The 23736-nt window shown below is 40.2% G+C and overlaps 3 protein-coding genes across 3 annotated transcripts in view; 1 reads left to right on the top strand and 2 right to left on the bottom strand.

Moving 5' to 3' along the window:
• Positions 1–971: 971 nt before the first annotated feature.
• On the bottom strand, positions 972–5210 carry LOC109630597 (nuclear factor 7, ovary-like). The gene is made up of 2 exons (XM_069526907.1): positions 4912–5210; positions 972–3749 (listed from the first exon to the last, which is right to left on the bottom strand). Exons 1-2 carry the CDS (start codon positions 5179–5181, stop codon positions 2514–2516), a joined length of 1506 nt encoding a protein of 501 aa, XP_069383008.1. The 5' UTR covers positions 5182–5210; the 3' UTR covers positions 972–2513.
• Positions 5211–5971: 761 nt separating this feature from the next.
• On the bottom strand, positions 5972–8639 carry LOC109630546 (nuclear factor 7, ovary-like). The gene is made up of 2 exons (XM_020088809.2): positions 8309–8639; positions 5972–7979 (listed from the first exon to the last, which is right to left on the bottom strand). Exons 1-2 carry the CDS (start codon positions 8561–8563, stop codon positions 6741–6743), a joined length of 1494 nt encoding a protein of 497 aa, XP_019944368.2. The 5' UTR covers positions 8564–8639; the 3' UTR covers positions 5972–6740.
• Positions 8640–11189: 2550 nt separating this feature from the next.
• slco4a1 (solute carrier organic anion transporter family, member 4A1) overlaps positions 11190–23736 on the top strand; it is a 33101-nt gene continuing 20554 nt past the window's right edge. The window contains exon 1 of the mRNA XM_069526909.1: positions 11190–11356. The gene's annotated coding sequence lies outside the window, so the exon portion shown is untranslated. The remainder of the gene's footprint in view (positions 11357–23736) is intronic.

A 23736-nucleotide genomic window follows, 5' to 3' on the forward strand; every position in this document is an offset into this window, starting at 1 on the left:
GAAGATGAAAAAGCATTGACAAAAATGTCAAGAAAGCTTTTGGGGATAAGAGCTGACACCAGTGTAGATATACTGTAAAAAAACAAACATGTGATCTCCATTCCGCCTCTGCCTGCTGCTACAGAACTCTCAGCTCTGGAGAGTTCTGTGTTGTGAACATGTCTGAGCAGAGATTCTCCTGCTGTGTTGTTTGTTAAAGGCAAACTCCAGAAAAAGTCAATTGTGGAGATATCCTCTGGAGTTCATGTCTGAAAACAGTGTTAGAGAAGTTATTTATGAATGTGTGTGTTAGCTGGTTAACGTGACTCAGTGTGAAATCGCTGTAAAAAATAAAGACTCAAAAGGTGTTTCATAAATGCTAAAATAAAGCAGAGACTGAGGCACAGAGGAGGTCAAACACAGAGCGTATAGCAAAAAACAGGCTGAGAACAAGCTGGTAAGAATGAGGTAAGACGACGTTCTGGTCGGGAAGTGGTGATCAAACCGGTCCTTGTAAGCGGAAACAGTTGAGTGTTATGACTTTAAAATGCAGTTGCATGTTGGTGGGAGGCCCACACACAGCCAGCAGCACACACTGTACAGATCCCAGAGTGGCAGCGGGGCAAGCACACACACAAACAGTCACACCACCCAAAGAACCAGGAAGTAAACACACCATCAGCTGTCAGTAGCTGCCTTTCATTTTTTATTTCTTTGCCACCACTAAATAGGCAAAGACAAGTCAGAGTTTTTTGATCCGAGGCCCCGATCTGCAGGATAGCATGATCTGTGCTTTTCAAATCACTGTAGTATGGTACACACTCAGTTTAAGATGATGTGACATTGCTTTTTGTTTCATGTGTGTCACATGCTTTATGTAAAATGTTATTATTTTAAATATTTTATTACACTTTTGTTGCAGTGTTTCAACTTCAACCGATCATATGTATATATATATATATGTATATATGTATACAAAAAATAAACTAGTCATTTATTTACTCTGGTAGGAATTTATTATGATAAAGTACAAGAGGTCAAAGGCAAATTGGCTTTCACAGAATAAATATTCTTTATTCCACCCTTGGCTGGAGCTACAACCAGGGGATTTTAGACACATGAAAAAAGAAATATATATAGTATTACAAAGTGTAAAAAGCAACATTATGCTGCATTAAATCAAAATTAACAAACCCAGAACAACAAGTGTCAAGTAAATACAATTTTTGCTTCAAACTATATATATATTGTATATTAATATTATATAATATTATTGATTCATTTTGAATTAGTTATTAGACATCATCTTCATCACCAAGGTGTAGTTGGAAGAGATGTGTCTTTAGTCTACGACGGAAGATGTGTAGACTTTCTGCTGTCCTAATGTCAATGAGGAGCTCGTTCAACCATTTAGGAGCCAGGACAGCAAACAGTCGTCTAACAATTATTGATTCAACAATGTCACTGGGGAAACCATCGACAGAATAACAGTAGAAAGGTAAAATGGAAATAAAACGAAGAAAGGTCAGAATAGGCAACATCTCGGAATCGCTCTCTGTGAACCTCACCCTCAGAAACAGAAGGTTTGCATGAGAATGATAATATTATTAAATCTTACATTACAGAATCATTCCATGAGAAGCCTCGTTAGAATATAAAACTATTAAAGTCAATTTTAAATCATACAAATATTTGCTACTTTATGTGGAATATAACATTGTTCCTTCCTTTTAAGTGGATATGCACACTGAGCAGTGGGTGAGCAGAGTTTACTACTGCTGCCCCCTGTCTGCCAACTGGACACTCAACACCCCACCACAGTCTACTTACAGTAAAAATGTTTGACAACTGAAGAGCTGTTAGGTTGTTTAGTTCTCTGCACGTCACAAATTCATAAAACATCTCCTACAAAGACACATCTATGGAATACAACTTCAAACTTACCAGCTTGACACATTGAAATCAAGCCTCTTCAGTACGACAGTAAACTCGCCCTACCACAAATTCTGTAGTCGTACAACATTCAAGGTTTGAAACAAATTTCAAATTCAGAAATGTAGCTTCATTTAGCTGGTAGTCAGTACTGTACAGCACATCATATGCCACAAGTTGTGTGTCCCACCTACATAAGCACTTCTGTATCTCCATAGAACAAACAAACTTTTTGTGAAATTTGTTGAAATATTCAAAATGATCTGACACAAGTACATGAGGCAGAAAATCATCCACCTCTGGCTCCACCCACAGCTTGTATTGCAATCTGGAAAAACTGAGTGTCAATCACCGCTCATGCACAACAGAAGTCATTGGTGGGCCGTCAGAGTCAAAGTACAAAATGGAAACAGTTCCGAAACCTTTTTTTTTTTCAAATTCCATCAGAATTCTTGAAAATATTTAACAGCAATTATATTTTGTAAATAATGCAGAACTTTTCTATGGAATATCGTAGAGAATATTATAAAACACTTTCCAACCGATATTTGTGTCATTTATCTTGACTTTGTGTTTTCCAAAGATTTCCTGTTGGCCACATTTCAGTAATAGCACACCGTCATGGGGTTAGGATCTGGTGTTCTGTGTCGGATGTTAAAATGTGCAGACAGTGGTGAGGACATCATTCTACAGCTTAAAGTGTAAATATGTGACATGTTGTCTGCATTATAGAAGGTGAGTTTATTGGATGAGCAGTCTAGGTAAATCCCGATCTTTCGAGGTCTGCCTGTAAACGATAGCTCTGTGATAACATCCAGACTACTGGTAGAATACTTTCGATCATCACATTTTAAGAAATGATCTTTTATTCCTAGTTCCCAATAGTCTCTGTGCCCAACATCTATCTCCCAGTAATACTGCCCTGAGGAGAACTCATTGACACTGGATGCATGGTTTGTGCTTGAATGCAAAGGAGGAGTCATGGTTTGGCCGAAGGAGCCAAACAAAGGAGGATTCATGATTTGGCCCAATCCTCTGGGGGTGCCGAATGAAGAGGGAGTCTTGGTTTGACCAAGCCATTTGATCAAGTCATAATCCGAGATAGGATTTGGCAGCGTTGTTGTGCTTTTGGGAGTAGACATCAAACTCCGCCTATCATCAGATATCGTTATATACATGCTGTTCGTTTTGAGTGACAGCAGTTCTGCTCGGGGCTGAATGACCTGAAGCATCTCCTTCCACATGAAGAACTGCAGGTGACTTCCATAAGGCCCCAAAGAGAGAGAGGCATTTACCACTTGTAATTCCTTGGCTCTGGGTCTGAATAAATGTTCTAGAGTGTCGTTATTCTCAGTCCAGCTCTTTATGAACCTCTCAGAGTCTGTGATATCCAGAACAGATGATACCATTGCCTCCAGCACTCTGCTCTCAGACAAAGCAATTTCCATGGTATTTAATGTGCTGCCCATTTCCTCCAGAGCATTTTCTTCTTTGTGTTTCAGGTCATTCTTGATCTCATTTTCTCTCTTCTTCAGAAACTGGTGCATCTCCTTAAACTGTTTACTGACCTGGGTCCTCAGATGCTGAGCCTTGTCTACGGTGTTTGCCATCACCTGCATCTGTGTGTTGGCCAGGCTCTCTGTAGCATTGACATCATCAGCAATGTGTTGCCCAAATTTCTCCAACTTCTTCCTCAAGGGTGCAGCGGCTTCTTTTACTGGTGTAAACTTGTGCCCTTTGTGCTTCGCCCCATTACAGCATATGGTACAAATGAACTGCTGATCCGTGACACAGAACAGCTTCAGCCTTTCTTCGTGTTCAGGGCACAACTCAGTCACCTGTAAAAAAAACAAAGTATTAATACAGCAGCAGAGAGGTGATGAAACTAGAGCTGACCGATATGGATTTCTGAGGGCCAATGCTAATATTGGTAAGTAAAAAATGTCAGATACTGATATATCTGTCACTGAATATATTTAAACATTATCACACTGATTTTAATTTAAAAGCAAAGTCTTCATACTGGTGCTTATCAGCAAATATAAACACTGATAAATAAAAGTCTTTCATCGGCCAACAAATTCATTGTTGGAGCTCTCGATGGAACATAAAAGATTTTTCAAAAGATGTTTGACCCATTCATAGATAGCTGTCTCACTCTCGGTAGAGACTCCAGTCGGCAGTGAAGCTCAAGACCCTTTGACAGTTTTTTGGTACAATCCTGAAAAAACTGAACAGTATAAGGCTCCATTCAGACCCAGTGTTAACATCCATTCTGAAGGAGGACACATCTGAGATCTGATCACCACAATTTGAGGTGGTCCCAGAGTACAGGTGAGCACTCTAAAAACAAACGCAAAAGGTGTTTTTAAGGTAGTGGATAAGCAGCCATACTCTTATGGAACATAGGTTTTACAGAAATGCTGAATAATACTTTTTGGATTTACTGTCGTGAATGTACTAGAGCCATTGTCTTATTAAGTATTAAATTGAACTTATCCCTTGTCCGAATTGCACTTAACTCAACACTGCACTTTCTTAGGCAACTGACAACTCACATTCCAAGTGTGAAGCCGACAAGATGATCAAATTGGTATTCACATGCGCGAAATACATATATTGCTTATGAACACACCAAAGTCAAAACAGTGACTTCACACATGAGGAATTTCCACCTTCCGAGAAACAGATTGCACAGAACAACGTTTTGGACATGTGGCACAGCAAACTGTTTTATTTCCAGTTAAACGAACATAACTGGATTTGGACACACCCTGAATGCAGGTACAGGTGCACTCCGAGTGCTTAAAAGCTCAAAAGCTAAGTAGCTGGCTAAATAAACACTTGAACGCAATTGACTGTGTACTGAACATGTGATATTTGGCATTAAAACATTATGTACAAAACATTGAATATTATGTAAAAATGTCAAAAATTGGTAACATCTTTCTGTTGTGGCAACATACAAGCACAGGAAATATATTTTCTTATGAAACACACCTCTGCTTTCTTGTGCGCTCTCGTTTGCATCATCTTCTCTTCTTCTTTGGCCTTTTCAGCGAGGCCTTTCAGAATGTGGCTGGTTTGAAGACACGTCCCCTCCGCCGGAATAGCTGTCCGACACTGTGGACACCGATGCAGCTTGTTCACACCATTGACGATACAGCGTCGGCAGAAAGAGTGTCCGCAGATGAGAGTCACTGGGTCAGTGAAGATGCTGAGGCAGATAGAGCAAGTCAAATGTTCAGAGTAAAGACCTGACGTCGCCATGGCTGATGTTTACCTCTCTGCTCTGAATGACTTACTGTGCTGTGGTTTTCAACTCTCAACTTCCCAGAAATGACACACCCACATATGTCACTCAGTGCAGTCATCTCTACAACCCTGCACAGGTCGTCTCTACAAAGACAGAAAAGTACTGCTTGTATTCACACATCTTCTCTTTCCTTGTAAGACGCCTACAGTAAATTAATGTAATGTCACACTCTAGTGGTAAGATTTTAAAACTGCAGGTTTTTTTTTTTTTTCTTTCTTTCCTTGTTTGTTAACCCACATTTCTTTTTACTGATATCACTTTCTCCAGACTCCAGACTCAACAGTTCTCTCTGGTGACATCCAGCTCAGCACAGCAGTTGAGCTTGCAGTGAAAATAAACTATTGCAACTACAAGACCTCATAGGATCAACTTTTGCATCATAACACTAAAATTGTTTCCCAGCAATAGAAACTCAATCCACAGTCTCCTAAAAGTATTAATATTACCAATAACATGTATTTGCTCAATGCTTTTTTTTTTTCTTTATATGTGTTATATTTTCACATGGTCTGAAAAATAAATATTATGATGTATCTTTCAGAAGACTACAGTGGACATACTGCTGTGGACATACTGCAGTGTTAATCTCATCCAGGTCATGTCCCTCTTATGTCCAAATGTTGTGTCTAGTGCCCTTTCCCCTGCCATTAAAAATACAGTGATCTAAAGTAGTAGTAGTAGTAGATTTTCTTTATTTCAGTATATGCAAGAGAATTTGCTTTAAAAAATGTTGAAATAAACAGGTTCTTTTAATTATTTATTTTTTTTGCATATCAGTTGCACAAAATCAATCACAATCCCAATAGATCATCACATGAGCACAAAGAAACATTCCCTCTTCAACCATTTAGTTTCAGACTCAGTGTATTTACAACATTCTCTACAGTGAAGCACAAACTTCTCGCTGAAGGAAAAATACACAGCAACACACAAGTTGTCGTTTTTTTCATAAATCCTTCGTAGATTACGCAACATAGCATAATTATTTAACTTTTGTTTATCATTATTATTATTGTAAGTTACAGAGTGTCTACTATTACACAGCCACACTAATGGTCTATTCTGCCCAAGACATGTTGCACAACAAATAATTTTATATTTTGCAGATTAGTAAGGTGACATAAAAAATCATGTGCTGCACAAGGGTAAATACATGAAAAAAAAGAAAGGAGCAAAAATGAGGAAGCAAAATCTCACGTAAAAGATAATAAGGCGAAGACTGAACAACTCCTCTATCCGATGTGCTTGTTGGTTTTCAGAATAAGCATCTGAGTCGGCTCTCTTCCTCCCTCCTTAATGAAATCATCATCTCAACATCTCACGCTTCTCTTGAGTCATCTCAACAGTTTTGAGCATAATCAGTTCCAGATTTCGGTGTCCACACCAGAGGCCCATCTGTTCCACCTCCCATCTGTACACAGGCTCGTCACCGTCTCAAAAGAGGGCGATGACTTTGTGGAGTTTTAACAGACAGTGTGGCATGAGAAGACCAGTTGCCCCATTATCCCAGACTCTAGAACCAGCACACTCTGAGGGGGTTATGATCTGCTGCCTGACTAAATTTGTATTCAAAATATGCTTCTGCGGGCACGAATGCACTCATGGTGTGAATATGAGTCATGTTTTCTGCATCATAGAATGATAGCTTCTTTGATAGGCAGTCTAGGTAAATCCCAATCTTCTGTGGTCTTCTTGTCAGTGTTAACTTTGTGGGTGGATCTGATGTGACATATTCTTGTTCATTATAGCTCAAGTAATTTTGTCTTAATCCTACTTTCCAATAGTTCTGTTTTCCAACCTCTATTTCCCAGTAATGCTGCCCTGAGGTGAAGTTATTGGAGCTGAATGCAGAAGCATAACGTGCTGAGCTGTCCTCCCTGCAAGTTTCATTGAAACTGAAAGAGTTGGATCCAAAGGATCTAGGAACTGAACCCCTTTCGAAAGAGTTGGATCCAAAGGATCTATGAACTGAACCCCTTTGTACAAATCCTAAAGACTGACACATTTGGTTGCAACACTGAGCTTTGATGATTATGGGACTATACATCAAATTCCTCCCGTCATCAGACACTGTTATGTTTTTAACGTCACTTTTGAGTGACAGCAGTTCTGCTCGGGGCTGAATGACCTGAAGCATCTCCTTCCACATGAAGAACTGCAGGTGACTTTCATAAGGCCCCAAAGAGAGAGAGGCATTTACCACTTTTAATTCATTGGCTCTGGGTCTGAATAAATGTTCAAGAGACACCCTGCTGTTATTCTCAGTCCAGCTCTTTATGAACCTCTCAGGGTCTGTGATATCCAGAACAGACGCTACATGTTCTTCTAGAACTCTGGTCTCAAACAAAGCAGTTTCCATGGTATTTAATGTGTCGCTCATTTTCTCCACAGCAGCTTCCTCTTTTTGTTTCAGTTCATTCTTGATCTCCTCTTCTCTCCTCCTCAGGAACTGGTGCATCTCTTCAAACTGTCTGCTGATCTGGGTCGTCAGCTGCTGAGCCTTGTTTTTGGTTTTTGCTATCTCCTCCCTCTGTGTGTTGGCCAGCATCTCTGTAGCAATGACATCATCAGCAATGTGTGGCACATATGCCTCCAACTTCTCCCTCAAAGGTGCCACTGCTTCTTTGACTGGTTTAAACTTGTGCCCTTGGTGCTTTTCCCCGTCACGGCATATGATACAAACTAACTGCTGATCTGTGACGCAGAACAGCTTCAGCCTTTCTTCGTGTTCAGAGCACTGCCATTCATCAACCTTTGAAATCAATAATTAAATGTTACAATACAAAGACAGAGAGCAAAATTAATGACACAAATGTGGGGCTGCAAATAACAATAACTAATATTATCCCAGCTTATCTTTTGGTTTAAATGTAATGTTTCAGTTGTTTTGTCTTCATAGAACAAAGAGATACATTGTGATAAAGGACAAAGAAAAGTAGCAAATCCTCATATTTGATAAGCTCAAAACCGGAAAATAGTTTATTTAAAAATGACTGGAAAAGTGATTCAGTTATCTAAATAATTGAGTAGTTGGTTGCATCCCATTGCAGTGATAACTGAAGAAAGAGGTGACAGACTTACCTCTTTGACATTTCCTTCCTCTCTCCTCTTGTTGACTTCTTTTTCAACAAGACTTTTCAAACTGAGATTGGTTGGAAGACATTTCCCCTCTTTTGGAATATCTGCTCTACACTGTGGACACTGATGCTGTGAACTCAGAGAAAGAGTAATACACTCTCTGCAGAAAGAGTGGCCACATAGGAGCACTACAGGATCAGTGAACAATGCCAGGCACACGGAACAAGTCAAATCTTCTGCGTACGAAGCAGACGCCATGGCTCCGTTTGCTCTTCCTTCCCCTGTCAAAACCAGTTTAAACCGGGCTGAGCAAGTTCATACTTTCACTTCTGTTTTCTCAGAATAGCCACACCCTATGGTGATGTCACTTTGACAGTAGACAAAGAGGATGGGGAGCATGGAAAATGAATACAGACAAGCCAAGACTAACTTCAAAATAAAAGAGGGAATAATAACTGCAGATCATAACACACTCAATTGGAAGTGTTTGGCTGAAAGACATAACCAGTAGTAAGGTAGAGTTAGCAGAGTTCATGAAGGTTATATACTAACAAAGCTGTAAACATGATGTAACACTCAAACCTTGGTTATGCGTTAACTCTTTCTTAAAACAAAAGTCCGATTCCATATGTGCATTGAAAGTGTCTCCCTTTCTGTAATAATAATTAAAAACTATGTGGACAGAAAAAAATAATTGTATTTGACTGTTTCAAATCAGCAAAGCAACAGCAGCCAGGCAGCTAGCAAACACATGAAGCAAATATCCTCAGTCATCAACAATGGATGTTATTAAAGATTATCATGGATGGACTGAAGATGGGATTAATTGAAAACCATGAAAACACAACAAGGTGTCATCTTCTTCTTCTGTTTTTATTGTGTGTATTTTCTTTTTTAATTGTCGTTTTGTTTTTCTGGATGTGTTAGTGTGAGGTGGATGTTTGGATCTCAATGTGGACACATGACCTGGTGTAAATGTAAACAGGATACATTTACCAAGATACAATCTGGATCAAAATGCATTTTAAGCCAAGTCAGACTGTTGAAGCCTCCTCATATTGGTTTCCATCTTCTGAACATGGATACAGTATATTTGTTGTAAACACAAAAACAACTGAGGAGTTTTCCACAAAATTTGGTGTAAGGAAGTGAAATGAGCCAAAACCTCAGGGAATAATTAATGGACCTTAATGACAAATAAATCAGGAATATTAAGGAGACGGATATCTATGAGTGGGTGAAATTTGCTGCAGGATGATTGTTGGGCCTTGATGGAGGAATGCGCTCTGTCGAATGCCTTTCTTGTTAAATTGTTTGAGGTCTTGGTCAAGCCACAGATATTGTCATCAGTCATAGTGGTAGTTGTCAACTGCTGAGTCAGCTGGATTGTTCAGCACAACAATTGGTCCAAAGCTGATAGCACCACAGGGGTAGAACATCATTGGTTCAGAGGATTTCTCCTGCAGGCAGAGTTTATGTATAAGAAGTGATTAGTACCAAGCACAAACGGCAACGGAGAAGCTGAACATGGAGACAATAAACATGTAGAACACCACTCTATAGCTACTTTCAGATGTTCACTGAATTTCAGAGAATCTCTTGGCATTCTTCCGAGGGGTGTTGAAGAGAAGTCTCATGAAGTATACACAGAGGCAGAATTGTGGTTCATTCCAAAAGCTACTACAGCTTTTATATCCTTTGATAAACAATACAGGCGTGTGCATGTCCCATTCCCAGTAACGACTCACTTAGTGTGTCTGTGCATATCTTATCTTCAAGCCAATTGTGTGTGCGTCTTGGTATGTTTCCTTCCAGATAAAGACACAACTGGGGATTGTTTTTTCTCGTTCTGCAGCCAAGTCTACAAGCAAGTTGTGTAACACTTGGCCATTTAGATGTCGAGCTTCAATCGGGGCTGCATGTGAAAACCCAAATGTCCAAGTAGGAGGCAATGCACTTTCTGCGACCTTTTCCACAATTTCTACTGCCAGCTGCTTTGTAAAAACTCTGGATTATGTCTGAATGAGCCCATGACAACACATTGGGGGATCCTCAGCAGGATTCACTGTGAGTGAGTGGGTGTGTTGATGGTGTTTCTAATATGTGGCAGACACAAAAATGTTAAAAGGAAATCTGCAGCCTCTATCAGTTGTCAGGCAGTGCACACTTATATGGGTGCAGCTTTGATTCAAGGACCAATGGGAAGGGGGGGTGGGATGTATTAGTTTCATCTTTTCAAAGTGCAATCTGCTATTGCTAGCTTCTCCAAGATTACCAACCCTAGCTTTAATGTTAATCATCAAACCATGGCAATCCATCGAAAAGTAAAGGATGAACATGGGTCTCTATAAAAAAACAATGTATGCAGTGGCGGTTTTTGGCACGGGCGAACCGGGGCGACATTTTTTTCAGGTCACGTGGGGGGTGGTACGAGCACTTAAAAAAAAAAAAGGAAATTGGCAAATTGGCGCCCCCTGCAGCTGCTGCAGGCGCCACTGCTTGCTGAGAAGGTGCCGCACGGTGCACAGAGGCTGTGTGAGAAGGGGAGGGGCAGGCTGGGGACAGTTCACCTCTGGGTTTCCCAAATAGAAACGGAAAAGGGGGCTGGGGGGGATAGAAAGTGTATCGTATAGTGCAATACACTAATGAATCTTCCAAATAAGCTCGGGAGAGCTCGGAGGGGGTCTCGCCCAGGGAGTAACTCAATGTAGAACCACCACTGAATATATGTGTGTATATATATATATTATATTGTTCAGTTTTTTTTTGGTTTTCAATAAAATATATAATTTTTTCAATAAAATATATAATTTTGTTTCCCAGGTCTGAAACTTAAATCCACAATCCCCTTTAGTGGCAATGAGGCACTGATCACCCTCCATACCGGAGCTTACGCCGATCGGGCTACAACCCGGCTCTCTCCATCTCGGGAGGGCGCTAACCAACCGCATCCTCCGATGCTCCAACACAATTCTAACCTTTCCTCCGACACACGCGAACAACGGCAGACTGCGCGAGAAGAGTCGTGCACTCATAAACATGCATTTCAAGGTAAGCCTGCTCATGTCGTGTGTAATGCGGGAGGATGCGCTCCTCGGTGCGGCTGTAGCGCAGCATCAGCAGCGTGGAAATCCACATGTGCAAAGCTGAAATGTTTCCTGTGTAACATCTGGAGCGAGCACAGAGGCGCTGCCCGTCTGCTGCCCCTGATGCCTGTGTGACACTGGTGAGGCTAAAGTGAACAAAAGGCTTGTTCATCTGCAGCATCTGGTCGCATTAATCCTTCACATGGAGCTCCCTCTAATCCATTCACTACTGAGCTGAGGCGAATCGTTTTTAGACGAAGGTAGACAGTATTGTGTATGATATAATATTAACAAAGCAACAGTATGTCGCCATTAATTGGGGATGGGCTTTAGTAGTTCATTGCAGCTATATCTGGGTATTTAAGGTACATAGACTGACTGATATCAATCTTAAATCGTCTAATCCTCATGTCTCCACCACGTGCTTGATCAACGGAATTGCTCTTGTCAAATTGATGATCCACTGCTTATTTACAGCCACAGCACACTAAAGCATGTCTGTCAGTGTAGGGATTCCTGAAGGGGACTGGGTTCTACCATGTCCTCATCGAGGGTCGGAACCATCTCTCAAATTACGTGATGGTCTCCTCATCAACAGCCAGTGCTCTTTCTGTCTCTCTGCATCGGCTTCCTGGAAGGTGCATAGGCGGAAACACGACATCTGTGGCTTCCTGCAATTGTTGTCTTTGTTTCCTACAAAATACACAGCTGATAATGTACAAGGCCAGACACTCACACCCGCATGTGCATGAGCCAGGCTATGTGGTCCATACAGGAGGCATTTAACACAGAGTAAGTTCACGGGAGTTCAAGGGATTCCCAACTCTAGAAGTTTGTGACTGTTCTGTGTGTCAGGGGGCGTTAAACAACACTGGAGAAGTAGTTAGATCACAGCGATTTGAGCATCAAGTCTTCACAAAATTTTACATGACTCTATATTAGTTGGATTAATCCAGAATCAGAATCAGAAAAGCTTTTATTGCCAAGTAAGTTTACACATACATGGAATTTGTTTTGGTGTTGTTGGTGCATGTCAGACATCTCTATATATAAGAAGATAAGAAAATCAATAATAAAATAATACAGTCTAGACATGTTTTAGTGCATCAAATGATCTAGTTTGGATAATAATTTAGATAATGTTTTCTAAAGGTGGGGACATTTCTCGATTCTTAGATCCATCTCGAAGCCGAAATGGACTCTGCATCGATGCAGAGACGGAACATAATCGATTCGGCTTCTTAATACTTTTAGCAATGGCCTGCCGCTTTATAATTATAACCACTGCTGCTTCAGGATCAGGACAGATGCATATTGGCATCCTCCCTCCACTCTCCCGCTGACCTGTGCTCACTTTACACTTTAACAGTACATCAACACTAATCAGAACCTGAACACTACTAACGTTTGCTCTGTGTTTGTTGATTTGCTTTAGCGTTTATGAGGGCAATATATAAACGTGTGCACGTAGTCCATCTGCTTACACGCAACACGAGACGCACACAGCCAGGACATCAGGGTTAAAGTGACTGGAACGATCCAGATTCAGGATCCAACACCATTGAGTAATTGTGGTTATGAGTTTTCGTGAGTGACAGATGGGCAGACACACACACACACACACACACACACACACACACAGGAGAGAAGTCCTCCCTGCAGAATATTTTAATTATTATTATCACTTTTTGTTTTACTTCATCGTTGCAGAAGTGACGACCCGTTTATGCAGGAACATAAATATTATTTCAGCAAGTTTTTGTAAACATCAGCTCTAAGTGTGATGATTAGAAAAGAGCAGAGGAGGGGAATTAGATCAGCAAAGTAATGGACCTGAATGCTGCCAATGGTATCCGGGCAGGGCCACCCTGATACAGTAATCTAAATTGAATCAATGTGGAGAACACTCACCACTGTTACACACTGGCTGTTGTCCGATTTTTGAATTGAAAAGCTTATTTTGTAAATTACAGTTCAATTCAAATAACAGTTACAGTCTAAAATATTTTTTAAAAGCACAAATCACAAGGCTAGTGAAGATGCACACCTCTAGTAGTCATACATCTACTATTATGACAAATCTGTTATTCATCATAATCTAAATATTTATTTTTCATGTCAAAGTTCAATGGTTGGACACAGGATGTCCTCAAGTTGACTGAATTGCAATTCTTGTGAGTTTCTGTGTGCACTAGAAGCTTCAAATGTCCAAGTTGCATTTGTGCAAGTTATATACTTGAATGTGATTGTCTTCCAGACTAATGGACGGAAGCTTGGGAGCCAGTGTAGGCAGCTAACTCCAGCTGCGCTGCTCTAATCATGTGACGTCCATCACTCTCCACATGCCTCCATCAGACACACCCTCCCGATTTCGCGATTTATTTAAGCTGCAAAGATTTGCCATCCTTCCCTTAGCTTGTCACGGTTTTCCCTGCAGGGAAATTGTGACAAAATTCTGAGGTAATGGCTCATAGTGATCACATATGTCCCAGGCCAAATCCACACAGACAGAAACTAGAACAAACGGATTCACCTGCTCACTTCTGTCTCTCTCCCTGACACGCAGACAGCCAGACACACACACACACACACACACACACACACACACACACACACACACACACACACACACACACACACACACACACACACACACACACAGTGTAACGTGTGTAAACTCAGACTGGGTTAAAACAACAGAATTTGTCAACTTAGGTAGTGTATTGAGAGCTGGAGGAGATGGTGAGGTGTGGTTGGTTCGGCTCGATTCAGTTGGCAGTGCGCAGCGTAAATGATGAGACACAGATGGGAGCAGTAAATTACTTACAGAGTTGGTAAAAATGGTAAACAGATTTTTTATGGGCCCAAGCATGTATGGAGAAACCCAAAATGAACACTGTAAGCAGACTCAGTGAAGCTGTGCATGTTTCTCTGGTTTGTCACCAGCCTTCACCTGCTACAACTTGAATTCCTCTCATTAATAAACCACTTAATCATTTGTACCTGTGTGTTGTACCTACTGCTTAATCTGGTTGCAGAGCACTATTTTCAAGTGACTGCAAGTTACTAAAAAACTATTTTCTTCAGGTATTTTGCAAGTAAATTTGTGAGTAATATCAAAACATCTTCTCACAAATTTATGATCCAATTTTCTAGAGAATATCCTCCTTTGATAAATCTATCACTTTGCCCATATACCACCACTACTGATGGTGGTAAGCCAGTCGCACACAGTGTGATAGTGTTTTTGGGCCATAGCACTAGGGCAGCATTATATCAAGAAAACATGCAAGATGCGATAACCTTGTTGAATCAAGATGACGATATGACTTGCAATAAATCAACAAGTGCTTAAGTATACAGGTTAAAGGTCCAGTGTGTAAGATTTAGGTGAAAGGGAACTATTGGCAAAAAATTTAATGTAGAATAATCCTCATGATGTTTTCACTAGTTCGTTTCATCTAAATTGTATGAATTGTAGTTTTCTTTAAACCAGAAAAGACCCTTTATATTTAAATACTTTATATTTACATGGAGGGGACCCTCTCTATGGAGGCCGCCATGTTTTTTACAGTAGTCCAGACTGAACAAACTAAACACCTTTTGAGTTTTTATGACAACTGAAGCTACCACAGTTTCTTTTGCATGTTTGGAAGAAGAGGGTGAGGTGAGGGGTGGTCAGCTGCAACATGCAACTTCAACACTCGATATCACAAAATTCTACACACTGTACCTTTAAGTCTTTCTACCTTGATTTCACTGCTAACAATAAGGGTTCTATTCAGACACTGAAACATTTTAAGCATTATTTCCATTAAACAACATGGTTTTATTGAAAGCAAATCCACCAGGTAACGGACACAGGGCCCAAGGACAGCACCACAGCCCGTGGGAGAAGAGACACAGCCCAGCCACCGTGCCAGCAAGTCCGGGGCAGACACCCAGGGAGCCATGCACAGCTCCACTAAGTCCACTAACAGTGTTCATTTTGGGACTTTTCATACAAGTTTGAATTTTGGTGTGTCTATATCATTTACACTATTAACTGCACCAACTATGCAAAACCAAAGTGAGTACGCCCCCATCTCCTCTGGCTCTCCATACATTGACTAAGTTTACAAAGTCTGTTGTTTTTACCCAGTCTGAGTTTACACGTGTCCGATCACACGACCAAATGGTCACGCGAGATAGGGTTTAGTGTGCGCGTGTGTGTGTGTGAGAGAGAGAGAGAGAGGGAGTATGGTTGATGAATAGGTGCTCTCTAAACTTTTCTTAACTCATTGAGAAAAGTATCTGTCATTTTTTGACGATCAGTGTCATTTCAAACAAATATTTATCTATCTGTTACTTTCTCTCAGGTTCTGAAACTAGCATTAAGAATTATGTTACATAATTGATCTCTAATAGTGATGAATTTGATCCGGGACAAATGTGATCACTTGAAGTTTCCATCGTAGAATTTAGTCGAGAGGAGGCTGAGAGAGATTTGAAGGAGCCGCCGCGTAATTGTCTGTTCTCTTGTTCTGACAATGATTCATTCACGGAAAACCATTCAATGATCTGAATATCTTTAATTTATTATCGAGGGCAGCAAGGCTGATTGGACGAATATATTGACATGCAGAGTGTGAATGTGTGACACGTGGAACACCATTTATCGCAGTTCAAACAGTCTTTTGCAATACGTATATCATGCATGTTGATGTCGCAATTGTTTTCTTAGCAGTGCTTCTCTTTAAGGATATTACTTTGGTTAAAAGTTTACAACAAACACTCACCCAGCTTTTCATCTGGCTATGTCATGGCAGAAATGTGACTTAGTCATGCAACTCAAAGGCCTCAAGCCAAGTTACAATTTCACTCAAATTACTCCTAACCTAATTTGATAAACTGTCCAGATAACTGTCCTGATTCGATAAACTGTAGCCTCAACCTGAGGCTTAGGTAAAACAGTGGGCTGCCGCAGCACAAGAGACCTTTCACACACAATGTATAATATTAAGGTGTATCTAATGCAGAACATCAGATGTTTTTCACAGACAACACAGTGATAGGACAGAATAGAACTAATGCAGTATAGACTTTAGATTGTCTGACCTAGTTCACAGAACCAGATGGTGCTGGAGCAGGATAAAGGAATCATCAACGCTCCACATGCAGTGTTATGCACTAAAGTGGCCTTTGGGTTACGCAACTCATACGCCATCGAATTCTATTTGATCTGCCCAGGAAGTGTACCATGTCTTTCGACAGACATTATAGCTGTTTGCAGACATGACCTGCGAGAGAATTGGATCCGGACTTAACCCGGACTTTGCCTTTTACACATGCACAATGCAGCGGGAGGTTCTCTGCACAGACAAAATTAAATAATGCACTGTGTGATGCGCAAGGTGGCGCAGCAGGCAGAAGCAGGATGTAACGTATTGACTCTGCTGCAGAAATCACATCAGCATGTTTACAGCACCCCAACAACGCTGTCAGCTCTTATCACCACAACTCTCTTGACATCTTCATTTATGTCTTCTATGTGTGTGTCACCTCTTTTTCACCTGGATATATATATATATTTTTTTCAATTTTTTATCTTTTGGGTGTTATAAGCAATCGTCAACCTCCCGCAAACTTGCTCCTGATTTTCTACAGACTTTTCTTAATTTGTTTCTTAATTTTGTTATCTCGTTTTTCATCAACATTTACTCATGAGCTACACAAATCAGGAATTGATTGACTGCTCCCACCTCAAGAGATGTTTGCACAGTGCATGTCGTGCATAAACAAATTGATAATGAAATTTGTTGCCAACAATTTTTTTAAATCAAATAAACACATTTTAACAATTAGTTATTGTAGCCCTACACATTTTCATACTGTAATTTACCTGCTACACCATCTTACTATCCATCAATCCTTGAAAGAAGGATTGCTGTGGCTAAATACACCTCCAGGTAACAGAAATTCAGAACACAATAAGCTCTGGTGGCAGCTTTGTACTTTTTATCTTAACATGCAAATGTATGCTTCCTTTGGAGTAGGTTGTCCTTTAGATGCTAACATATCACAAAGTCACATATGGTGGCATGTGTGTGACTTGGGGGTTGGAAGTTGTGTTTGTATGAAGAAGTGTATCTTTCTCAGATGCATACATTTTGTTATGCAGACATGTATCTGTGTATGTGCACTGTTTTACTTCTTCCAGTCTCCATCAAAGATTGTTCCCCTGAGCAGGTGTCAAAGAAGTACCAACATTATCTAGGGAAACAGGGCTTCATCTGATTGGACAAATATATTGACATGCAGAGCATGAATACATAGTGCATGGAACACCATTTATTATAGTTTAGGCCGTCTTTTTGAGATATATGTATATGGCATACACGTTGATATTGTGTTGGCAATACATTTCAATATATCATGCAGCTCTACTTTTATCATAAAGATGGGATGAACAGAGTTAACAATCAAGATACAATGAGCTAGTTAGTGAACTTTAGAGGTGCTGGTGGTGGGGGGATTTTGTAACCTCTGCACAAATCAGAGGTTACAGAGTCAGAATGGCTGTTTCCCTCTGGTTTGGGTCTTAGACATAAAAAGCCAGGAAGCAAGTAAGTGTCTTATTCCTAAAATGTCAGCAAGTCATTGTCAGTTTTCATGTTGCAACATAAAACGTTTCATGTTATAATGTAAATTGTATCACAATGTAACATGATATTGTTAGCAGGCAATTTGTAGGAAGAGAGGGTATGCCAAAAATGATTCCCAAGAGAGGGCTGCATGTGCAAATAGAGAGTTAGAGTAGGTAAACATCCTGATGTTAATGCTGCTAATTAAATCCCAGAATCTGCAGTTTATTTTTAAAAGTTATAACCTCCTGCTCTTACATTGGAAGAGGTCAGAGGCACACAGTTAACACTGGCTATTATGATATAAATAAGACAGGAGGACGCTCTCGGACATTCGTCAGTCAGGCAGGCAGGATTCAGCATAGAACTAAGCATACAGTTCTTTACAGCAGGGTTTTCCTCAACCACATCCATCTGATCAACTTCAACATGTAATAATCAGGAAATACACTCCTAAGCAATATTCAAACCAAGTTTGATGATCATTCATACATGTGTTGTTGAGGTAAACTCACACGTTCTAACAATAAGTTAACATGTTATATGTCATATGCTTTAGTTATAATGTGACACTTATCAAGGGGAAAGAGAAAGTTGCAATCATGGCAGACATTCAGCGTAGAGTTGGCAGATCTGATCCAGGATGACCTAGACCTAGGGTTGGATGCCATCAAGTTCTACACAGATAGCAAAGTAGGACTTGGGTTATATTTGTAGTGAGTCTAGACGGTTCTATACGTATGTCCACAATAGAGTTCAACGTATCCATCAGGATACAACAGCTCTGGTAACTGCCACCTGCAGTGCAAAACAGCAATGAATATTGACAATGATGAACAATCTGATATAAATCTAAAAAAGAAATTCTGAATATTTTGTATTGTTTATGTACAGTTTTCACCAGCATGTAAATGAGGAAGTCTTCAAGTAAACGGTCAACCTTACTACTACAACTGTCTTCACTAGCTCTGGTTTACCTTGGTGTTTAGTCAGAGTTATGACACACTGCACGAGAACACTATACAATTATTTGCATATAAAAAATAATATAATATAACATAGAGTATATTAACATATATCCATATTTTTATTAGTAAATATATATATATATATATAAACACTGGTAAATAATTACAAAATGAAATATGTTTTTCAGACATCATTAGAATTAAATTCTGTACTTCTGTACTTCCCATTCTCATTGTCATATTGTTCTGTGGAAACTTAAAGGCAGTGACAATGAGAAAATGATGAGCAGCAAATAAAAAAAGAGATAATAATAAAAATAAAATATAGATAATATAATAATAATATATAACAACACATATAGATACATTTACAGAGAGGTGAGGGGAAAATGAACAGTGTTGTTTGATGCCTGTGGGGCTACTTGATGTGAGCTCTCTAAGCTGCAGCCAAGCATAAGAGCATTATTGGGTCAGTGCCTACTTTGTCCCATCCAATCAATTTCCGCAACGGGGCCCCGGAGGGTTACTGCAAGGTGGGTGGCTACTGTACTGGAGGGACTGGAGCTAGCTCAATCAACAGAAAGGAACTTGTTTGGGTGCTGGTACACTGGTTATGTATTTCACTAGTTTCCTTCTGTTTCTTCTAATTAAGTTTTACACCAACATTTGCCGGAAAGGCGTTCAATACAATACAATGCAATACCTTTGCATGCCTTAGTTTTAGTGTTGCCATACTCATAACAATCAAGCCCTAAAGCCAAACATCCACAAAATGCATTAAAAAAATATATTGTTAGGTATTTTGACTTATTTGGACAGCGGCCATACAGATAATAATGAAAGGAGGGCAATTACATACAGTGAATGCTCCCATGGGAGAGTCAAACCAGAGACCTGCTGCTCGTGGGGATGGTTTCCCACGATATATAATCAGGGTTTAACAATACCCCAAATCCATGGTTCGGTTCATCCCTCGGTTTTTGAGCCACAGTTCGGTTCATACCAATTTGTTTGTTAGTTTGTTTTTAGGTTATTTTTTGAAGGGGGGTTCTAGGTTTTATTAAAACAGTAAAGAGAAGAACACTAAGGAACATGTTAGACTTGACTTAACATGAAAGTACATAAAAAACAAAACAGGAAATAGGGGATGGTGAGTGTGTGTCTCCCACAGTCTAACCGTCCTGAGTTCAATACGTGTATATACAAAGTTTCAGTCTCCCCACAAAGGGGTTTTATTGCGAAATATTAGCAGGAGCAGAAGATGCATGTTCTGTATAGCACTGGTATTTATTTGAGTAAACAGGACTACTTTCATACAAAGAAATAGTCATATTAATTTTTTTATTAAATATTGTTGAGAAGATAAATATTGTGCATTGAACAGATGCTGTAATATGAATTGATATTAACGTGAAAATTGTGCATTGAATAGATCAAGTTGCATAACTGCCTTTCTTTGTGGATGTTTATGCTAGTACATTGAGCCTTTAACAGAAAAGTAATAGATAGGATCCACCTAAGTGGGTTTTTTGGAAGATATCCAGGTGCTAGATCTCGACTAGGGCTGGGTGATATGGCCTAAAACAAATACTGTGATTTTTTTAGGCTATATCATGATACACTATATATATTTTTATATATATATATATAATATCTTGATATTTTGACATCTCCTCTTAGTCACTGTTCAAATGTTAAATTGATAACAGACCACAGGAAATGGCTCAGCAAGTGGACTTTAGCATTTGAGACTATCCCTGAATGCACCTCGCCGCAAGATATCAGTGGACATTTAAGCTTTAAACTTGGTGTGTGTGTGTGTGTGTGTGTGTGTGTGTGTGTGTGTGTGTGTGTGTGTTTGTCCGCTCACGTTCGTCATTTGTGAACGGATTCGCTCGGTTCAGTGTTCACAAAGAATATGAACAAACTGTCAACAACGTCTGTGAACTCTCGTCAACTCTCGGGGACTCTTCTCTTTCTTTCTCTCTCTCATGCTCTCTGAGTCTCTTCATTCCTCTGGATACAAAAACATGCATGCGTGCAGGAGAGGTTTCTGCAAGGGCGGGGGTGTGAGCAGTCTGCTGAGGGGGGGAGGAGGAGGGAGAGAGTGGGTGAAGCGAAACTCAGAGAGAATTTCATGTGGCCTAAAAGATTCACGTGGCAATTGTTACTCGATGGTGGCGATATAGTAATTTTATACATCGCACGTGGTAGAAGCGGCCATACATCGAGTATGTTCGATGCATCGCCCCCCAATTAATCTAAACAGGGGCACTTGTTCTCACAGCTGACTCAATGAATCACAGTGTATGATCGGGTGGATGTTGTGCTGAAGTAAATACACATTCCCATTTAGTAAAAATAGATTTGACTCCACTTTTCACTTTGTAGTTAAGTCTCATTCCAGTGTGTGCAACACAGTTGTTTTTGATTAAGATTGTTTTTTCTCAGATGTGTGTTAACAATATGAGAGACTATGCTTCAAAGAATCCCCTGCCCAAGGCAAATTCTTCTATGAACCTGAAAAGACACTTTGAAAAAGGCAATCAAATATTTCATTGAGAACTTTCCATTCATGGATGTGTTTGATTTGTAAACTGCTATAGAGCGAAAAACAAACATGCCCTGGTTCAACTTTTGAGACACCTCCTCTTCTTCTCATCATCTGATTATGACCCACTTTGGTAAGACAAGGCACTTGAGGTACTTCCAACTGGCACTTGTGATAAGATCTCACTTCCCCTGCTATATGCAAAACAAAACATTTACGTATTAGTGATTGCAAATGATATTGTTTTTACCCAGTCTGAATTTGTGTGTGTCTGCTGTCACTGTGCTTGTTAATGTGTGTCAGCATGAGCAAGCGACCAAGATCAGTAATATTAAACAGCGCGACATATTAATTTACCTGATCTTTTGTATGTTGTCTGTGAACTGCTGCATGATTCCCCGAACAAAGACTGAGTCGATGGTCGAACAGTTTCAGGAAGAAGCTGAAACTATCATCCTCCAGCAGCCTCACAAACCCTCCAGCTTCTCTCACAGTGGTAGGATCAAACTCTCCTGACTCCCTGCTGGTTTCAAAACACTGGAGCTGTTCTTCTTTGTGCTCAAAAACAGTGTTCACAGCTGGACTGTGGAAGTTCCACCTCACTGTGCTTGCTCTTGGGAGTCTGTGGGCCACCACTCTATCGAGCATGCTGGTTCTCTTTGGACATCTTGAAAAAAAGCCAGAGCATCCAGCCAGGTCTGAGAAGAATTTACTCACTTTTGAGATATGGGAAGTCACCTGCTGCATGATAAGGTTAAGTTGGTGAGCATAGCAGTGGACATAGTGTGCATTTACATAGAGATCTTGGATCTTCTTCTGTACACCACCTGTGGTTCCTCTCATGACACTTGCACCATCGTATGCTTGGGAAATGAGCTTGCTCTTCTGGTCATCAGGGAGGAAGGAGCTCAACCTATCCAGAAGTGCTGTGGCGATGGAATCAGCTGTGGCACTTTGGAGAGGTATGAGCTCAAAAAACCTCTCTTGGACATGATGGGCTTTGTGGATCACGAGCACCAGCTGACACTGAGTGGAAATGTCCATTGTTTCATCCGCCTGGATGGAGACAAAGTCTGCAGTCCTGATTTCTCCAATGATGATGATGATGATGCAGTCAAGGAGTTCATTCTGTACAGTCTTAGATGTTCCCTTAAACACAGTGGCAGTCTGCAGGTGCTCATGCAGAACTACATCCAGTGATGCTACAAAATCCACCAATCCTCCAAAAACACCAGGATTTTCTGAGCTTTCACTTTCATCATGGCCGCGCAGGCCAAGTTGAACCACAGAACTTGACACAGTCTTTTTGATAGAATGTGCCAGTTTTTGTCAACCTCCTCGTTGTGCTTATGGATCCCTACCCTGTAGCCTTCATCAAGCTGAGATGAAATGTTTATTTTCCCAAACATGGCTAGTCGCAGTGCATTTTCCATGTGGATCCCAGATTGTTCATGCTTCTTTGCCTTTAATGAAAAGTGCTTTAGATCAGTCACACCTGTCTCAATCCATATAACCCACCCTGTGGCTGAACAGTTCCTAGGGGAACCACTGTTTGTGGTAATTCATCCAGCAGTTATTGCACAAATAGACAGGGGTAAAAACATAACCTCATTAGCGGAGGTAATAATGTAACAAAACTTTGGTGTAACTTGCCTGACATTGCTTGGTTCCACAAAGCCAGGATAGTCCCCTGAAGAGGGTTAAACAGTTACTTTATAGTTACTACACATATTGTTATGTAGTCTAATATGTACATCCGATAATAATTGGTAACTCGGAGGGAAAAATTTGCAATATCTACTTTGCTATTCCAAGTTATTAGGAACAATATTTGCATTGCGTAGTGTCACTGAGTGTGGATCACACTGAGCTGAAATGCACTTGCCATAAATACTTGCAAATTTGCCAAATTATGCCACCCAAAGAAATAATTATCTGCTGGGAGGATGGCTTTCAAATATAAGTTGAGTATTTATGCAGTAGAAAGATCAAAAAACATCAAAACTGGTGAAACATTATCGGAGAAAACAGGTAGAAATACTGCAACAGCCAGAATGCACTCTGCACTCTCGGGCCTCCCCTATCTAAAAGGCTTGTATGTTAATGGTGGAGCCGGACCAAGAAGAAGTTTGTAGACAACCTCTGCTTGTTAAAGCAACCTTTTACTTGCATGGTTTTGAAGTGCATCATGGAGTGGAATTCC

The sequence above is a fragment of the Paralichthys olivaceus genome, chromosome 6 (assembly GCF_024713975.1).
Source record: "Paralichthys olivaceus isolate ysfri-2021 chromosome 6, ASM2471397v2, whole genome shotgun sequence".
Lineage (NCBI taxonomy): Eukaryota > Metazoa > Chordata > Actinopteri > Pleuronectiformes > Paralichthyidae > Paralichthys > Paralichthys olivaceus.

What these genes read in the sequence shown, in the direction of transcription:
- LOC109630597 (XM_069526907.1), bottom strand. Translation starts at nt 5,181, where the DNA reads ATGGCGACGTCAGGTCTTTACTCTGAACATTTGACTTGCTCTATCTGC. An exon ending in GAGCGCACAAGAAAGCAGAG is followed by an intron (nt 3,750 to 4,911) that starts GTGTGTTTCATA and finishes TTTTTTTTACAG; the next exon opens with GTGACTGAGTTGTGCCCTGA.
- LOC109630546 (XM_020088809.2), bottom strand. Translation starts at nt 8,563, where the DNA reads ATGGCGTCTGCTTCGTACGCAGAAGATTTGACTTGTTCCGTGTGCCTG. An exon ending in AGGAAGGAAATGTCAAAGAG is followed by an intron (nt 7,980 to 8,308) that starts GTAAGTCTGTCA and finishes TTGATTTCAAAG; the next exon opens with GTTGATGAATGGCAGTGCTC.